This window comes from Eublepharis macularius, chromosome 19, assembly GCF_028583425.1.
Source record: "Eublepharis macularius isolate TG4126 chromosome 19, MPM_Emac_v1.0, whole genome shotgun sequence".
NCBI lineage: Eukaryota > Metazoa > Chordata > Lepidosauria > Squamata > Eublepharidae > Eublepharis > Eublepharis macularius.
Window position 1 is genome coordinate 8,095,808 of NC_072808.1, and position 6,478 is coordinate 8,102,285.

Below are 6,478 nucleotides of genomic sequence, written 5' to 3' on the forward strand. Positions count from 1 at the left end.
AGTTTTTTAAAGTTTAATTTGCCCTTGGCGAAAATGGTCACATGGCCGGTGGCCCCGCCCCCTGATCTCCAGACAGAGGGGAGTTTAGATTGCCCTCCGTGCCACTGCACGGAGGGCAATCTACACTCCCCTCTGTCTGGAGATCAGGGGGCGGGGCCACCAGCCATGTGACCATTTTCAAGAGGTGCCAGAACTCCGTTCCACCACGTTCCAGCTGAAAAAAAGCCCTGCCTACAAACAACTACAAAAACTGCCTGTGAACCCATGGAACTGGCGAAGAAAGTAACCGCATGCCCCATCCATGCGGTATGCTCATTCTGTACTGGAAAAGAGTAGACAGCAGCCATATAAAACAGAAAACCATACAACCAGGGGCAGACGGGCCCTTTAACTTATCAGGAACATTTCCAGTGGATCGCTGTCCTGAAGAAATGCTGGTGGCCCCTACTGTGTTTGAAGAAGGGAGCTCTGACTCTCGAAAGCTTACAGTCTGAAAATCTTGTTCATTTCTATGGTGACACCGGACTTAAAATCCTGCCGTTCTACTGCAGACCAACATGGCTACCCATCTAACTGACCCCTTCCGTATTGACAGTGCCAAGTTTGTCACTCAGATCAGGCCCAGGCCTCAACCACGATGGTACCATCACTGAGACATGAGTGTGAGAGAAGATATGGGAACTTTCCCCTTGTATCTTCATAATGAAAAGGATTGGAGACTTGTTTTACAAAAATCAAAGCTAGGAATTCAGAGGAACAAGTAGATCACGGCAATACATCGCTACATTATTGTCCAACACAAATTACTGAGGGTTTTTTAAAAGCCCAAAGAAAACCCTGTGGTGGCACAGTGGGAGGGGGATGTAGGGAAAATGGCGGCCAGTGGAGGAACGCGTACACAGAACTCTGGTGTGGGTGCTCTGTGTTTGCAGCAACGATGACAGGAGAAACAGAGAAATGCAGCCTCCAAAGACTGTGTTATCATCATCAGTCACAATTATTGTGAATGGCCATTATGCTTCCATGGCACACTTTTCAGTTTTGCATTTTGCAAAAGGGAGCTCTGACTCTCGAACGCTTATACCCTGAAAAACTTGTTGGTCTCTAAAGTGCCACTGGGCTCAAATCCTGCTGTTCTGCTGCAGACCAACATGGCTACCCAACTAAAATGATCCAGTTTTGCATAGGTATGTCACAGCCAACTTCACCGATTTCATCGCCTTTTAACCCTACTGTACACAATCTCCCCCCTCTATATAAATATGACTTAACTTGAAGAACTGGACTCTATGCTACAATAAAACCATCATTCTTTAAGGTACCTCGGGTCAAGACTCCTGATATTTAAAACCATCATTCATTCATTCATCCATCCATCCATTCATTCATTCATTCATTGCCTGCCTTTCTCACTGAGGGCCAAGCTACACATGACGAATGACACTTGAACAGCAAGTGTATTTCTCCCTGTTCACTTGCCCTCCAATCAATCCACTTGCCGTTCAAGTGTCATTTGTCATGTGTAGCTTGGCCCTGAGACTCAAGGCTGATTACATAGTGTGCAATTAGTATAATCAGCATCAAAGATCTTTCCATACAGTATCAGGGACATTTCCATACAGTGTCAAGGACATTACCATAAACAATGCCATAGGGTAAATAAAATACAAGTTTACAAAGACATAGCATTAGCAAGGATCCAGTACAAAGTTTCAAGAATTGTTGAAACAGAACATAATCAGTTCTAGGACTGACATTAGACAACATGAACATTTCCACTTCTATAGTATATGGTCTCTACTCTCTTGGAGCAAAGAGCCCCACAAATTCAAGTCCATCCATATTGCTGCTCTCAATACCAGACTTGAACCCCTGATCACACAAACCTATAGTCCTGCCCATTTGCTTCCCTCTTTAATTGTAAATGGCACGCTCCTGTTCTAGGCTCAGAGCAAAAAATATCTTTCAACTGATGGTAGTGGAGAGTGCCCTGAAGTCATAGCTGACTTATGGAAACCCCTGGTGGGGTTTTCATGGCAAGAGACTAACAGAAGTGGATTTCCATCGCCTCCCTCTCCAACCCTGGTCTTTGCTGGAGGTCTCCCATCCAATTGCAAACCCTGCTTAGCTTCTGGAGATTTGATGAGATCAGGCTCACCTGGGCTATCCCGGTCAGGATATCTTTTAACTATACCTGTACAAAAGCTATAACATCTCCCCCCACCCCTGCCACCTCTATATTTTCACCAGTTTTAGTGTGCATTCTGGGATTAACTGCCTGACAGCAAGCAAATACCCTATAACTTTGCATAAACGTACGCTTCAGATGTAGAAGGTCCCATGCCCAATTCTGAGCATCACCAGTTTTAAAAAGAATGGGGAAAGACCTATCCTGGAAGCATGTCAACCAGAGCAGACATTGCTGGATTAGATGGATCTGGGGTCGGACAGCATAAGGCGCCTTCATCTAGTCATATAACTTCTTCGCTACAAAGCCTTGCTGGGATAATAGTTTAATATTAAATATTATGTTTTGCATGCAGGAGATCTCAGCTTCAACGTCCTGTTGAAGTAGAAAATACCAGGGCCGATTCCAGACGGCCCTCTGCCTCCCAAAATGTTGCGCGTCGTCGTGCGGAAAACGCGAAATATCGCATTTTCTCACGCGAGTTTTGCGCGACCTCGCGCAAAACTCGCGTGAGAAAACACGATATTTCGCGTTTTCCGTGCGACGACACGCAACGTTTCGGGAGGCAGAGGGCCGTCTGGAATCGGCACAGGTCGCTGAATCTCTGCTTACCATTTTTTCTTTGCAAATGAAAGTTTCCCTGCAGTAGAGAAGGAAGAGATGCTTTTCTGCCCCCTCCCTGCCCAAATCCAGGGTTTTAAATGCTTTGACCCTTGAAAAGCTGCTTTTACTCAGAAAAAGTAACCACCTGGGATTCATTACTCATCTTTGCAAAAGACATTTCATTACACTCTCTATCTTCTCTCTAACAGTTAATACTTTTCATAATCAGCAAACTGTATCTAATTGATCTAATTGTATCTAATTGATATAATATTGTCTATTTGGGCTGAGTCTGGAGGGCTGTTTCCCCTTTTCCTAGCAATTTGTAGCACTAAAAAAGATGCTGGAAAGATGAAACCTCTAGAAAAGGACACCAATTAGCACAATGACATTCACATTCGTGTGTTGGGCATTTGTATGCAATTGTAGAGCAAGAAGAAGGTACATACAAACCAGTAGCCCTCACCTCATGAAATCTAACATCACGTGGTGGCTTTCTGGAATTCTTGGGGAGCCAAAGCGACTCACAACATTGTTCTCCTCTCATCCATTTTATCTTCACAACAAGATGTGAGATTGAGAGTGCACAACTGGCCCACGGTCACCTTGCCAGCTTCCATGTCAGAGTGGAGATTTAAGCCTAGGTTTTCCAAATCCAAAGCTCTAACTCGTTGATACTCAGTGGCTCAGGAGCCACACTTTGACATGTCCCCTTGTGCCTCTTTCTGAGCACCGTTCCCTAATGTGGTACCTTCCCCGTGTTTCAGGACGGCAGGCAAGGCCTGGTGGGGTTTGTGGTTGGCAGATGGTTCCCACCTCGAAATACCCATCGCCAGAGGAATGAACTTCCTGATAGTTAGCGCGGTCCCTCAGTGGAACAGGCTTCCTCGGGAGGTGTTGGGCTCTCCTTCTTTGGAGGTTTTTAAGCAGTGGCTAGATGGCCATCTGACAGCAATGCCGATTCTGTGAGCCTGGGCAGATTGTGAGGGGGGAGGGCAGAAGGGGTTGCATCAGTGCTTGGTTCTCGTTGACCCTTCTTACATGCCCAGAGTAATGCCGATTGCCACCTTGGGGTAAGGAAGCAATTTTCCACAGGCCAGTTTGGCTAGGGATCCTGGAGGTGTTTTGCCATCTTCTGGGCATAGAGAAGGGGTCACTGGGGCAGTCGGGCGGGGGGGGGAGGGTAGTTGTGAATTTCCTACATTGTGCAGAGGTTGGACTAGATGACCATGGAGGTACCTATAATTCTATAATTCTATGAATGGGCAAGATGCAAGCCTCCAAAATGGCTCGTTTGGTTGATGCTAATTGTGAATGTGGCTCACCATGGAGTGAGTACCACTGCTTTAGCTACTACACCACACTGCCTCTAAGGCAACACTTTCTTGTCCAAGGTGGCATTGCCCTAGCACTCTCTGGAAAGCCTGTGTGCAATGTTTAGGCTCCTGGCATTATTCCGAAGGGGTCTCCTTCAGAGAATCACTATGAGCAGAGAGTTTGAACTGGCATCAAATGATGGGGAAGAGAGAGGATGCGCTGGTAAAGGCAGCAGCTGCCCTAGAGGGAGGCGGAAAAGGTAACCAACCTAGGCAGAGTGGCAGCTTAGAGCCAAGCTACGAGTACGAATGACACTTGCCTGGCAAGTGAACAGGCACACTTACCCTCCACTTGATCAAGTGGAGAGCAAGTGAATGGCAAGTGAACAGGGAGGAATACACGTGAGTCTGCTCACTTGCCAGGCAAGTGTCATTCCTCACTTGTAGCTGGGCTCTCGGTCATAAAAACCAACCTTATGAACTGGATGAAACATTGCCAGCATGTTCTGAAGTTTGCAGACCTGAGAATGTTCTTTCTGGATTCTTAATATGCAAATGACCTCTCAAGTACAGAGACTTACTGAAACAAGAGTTTCTAATGTTCTTTGGTGAGGCCTACCGACTTGGATGTTTCCCTCTTTTCTTAACCAGAGTTGGAGGTGAATAATCAGCAAAGCCGCCTGGACTGGGAAATTACTGATGCATGCTCCATTAAACCCAGCTACCTAAGGGTGAGCTGGCAATTGAAGTAGAGAGGCTCCCCCTTAACAAAGCAGAGGAAGAAAACACGGGAAGACATCCAGTAACTTTTTTTTTCCTGTGCCACTTCATAGCTGCCTCTTCCCTGCTCCAGCGAAAGAACCAAGGAGATAGCAGACAGTGCAACTCCTAACGCAAGCTGTAAGAAAGCATTAACAGCGGGGGGGGGGAAACTCCAAAGAAGGCAAAAAGGATGCTACTAATCCTCTTCAAGCACTGGAAAAGTACGTGAATCAGAGAGAGGGGCATATGGAGGGGCAGAGGTTGGAGCTAATGGGGGAGGTGGACAGAGGTCAGGATACTGGAGGGGGTATAAAGTGTCAGATAAAGGGAGGCAGAAATCAGAAAATGATGTACACCAGAAGGGAGAGTGAGGGCCAAGCTACAAGTGACAAATGACACTTGAACAGCAAGTGTATTTCTCCCTGTTCACTTGCCCTCCACTCAATCCACTTGCCAGGCAAGTGTCTTTCGTCATGTGTAGCTTGGCCCTCAGAATAAATCCTCGAGAAGGGCATGGGGTAGAGTGGGGACTTTTGAGCCTAATGGAGGTCCAGTCATGCACCAGAGTCTGGGAAGGGTGGACTGGGAAAGTAAGCAGGAAATAAAACCTCAGTGGGAGAAAGTGGAAATCTCTGAAACTCTTGCAGGTGGGAAGTATCAATCCGGTATAGACAAGATATCCGAATGAATAAAGGTCCAGATGTTCAGGGAATTCTACCTGCAGAGACATATAAGGGATGCTAGCTAAGAGAGAAATGTGCCCCCTCCCCAAATTTCCCACTCTCTTTCTTTCTTTCTTTCTTTCTTTCTTTCTTTCTTTCTTTCTTTCTTTCTTTCTTTCTTTCTTTCTTTCGCTCGCTCGCTCGCTCGCTCGCTCGCTCGCTTGCTTGCTGGCCCCACTCATTAGGCATCTCTAGTAGGGGAGGAATTACCCCCCCCCCCACTGTTGATTTTGCAAGAAATGTTTGTGCCGAAAAGAACTTGCTCTCCTAGACCCTGCTCCCAGGTGAGTCTTTCAGGATCACCACCGAGACTGAGCTCTGCTACATCTCCACACCTACCCACCCCCCAAACTCACCTTGCGGGATGTGTACAATGCCCACGGTGAGCCCTGCTACCACATCTCCCAGAAGCCACTTCTTGGGCTGGTACCTGGGCAGCCAGCTGGCAATGGGAAGTCTGCCTTGGAGGAAATGCAAAGCGGCAGCCCTGGAACATTGGCAGCCCCTGTTCAGCCTGTCTTTCAGCAGCCGTGCCAAGCTGCTCTCTGGCTCTTGCGGGGCCCCATAGACCTGCTGGAAGCGCTCCTCGGTGTAGATGCCCCGGTACAAGGCCAGGTTGCTCATGCTGACGGCTGAGAGCAGGCAGGATGGGCCACCTCTTTATCTCCGGCCGGTCTCAACTTCCCTGTCCAATCGCAAGGCTTGGCTAGCTAGGATTCTCCTCCCTCTGGGAAGCAGAGAAGGGGGTCTGGACAGGAAAGGGGGAAGGAAGCTCAGGGTGCGAAGGGGTCAGACACAGGGCGAGGAGGCTCCAATGCCGCTGTCCAAAAACAGCAGCGCTGTCAAGCCTTTTTCGTAAGACCAAGCAAAATGTCATCAAGTTTTAA

The 6,478-nt window shown here is 47.6% G+C and overlaps 1 protein-coding gene across 1 annotated transcript in view; it reads right to left on the reverse strand.

Annotated features, from left to right (window-relative positions):
* Window positions 1-6,215, reverse strand: part of LOC129346126 (solute carrier family 26 member 10-like) — a 31,083-nt gene extending 24,868 nt beyond the window's left edge. Inside the window, exon 1 of the mRNA XM_055003417.1 lies at window positions 5,948-6,215. Coding sequence (XP_054859392.1) covers window positions 5,948-6,215 — 268 coding nt within the window. The remainder of the gene's footprint in view (window positions 1-5,947) is intronic.
* Window positions 6,216-6,478: the final 263 nt, after the last annotated feature.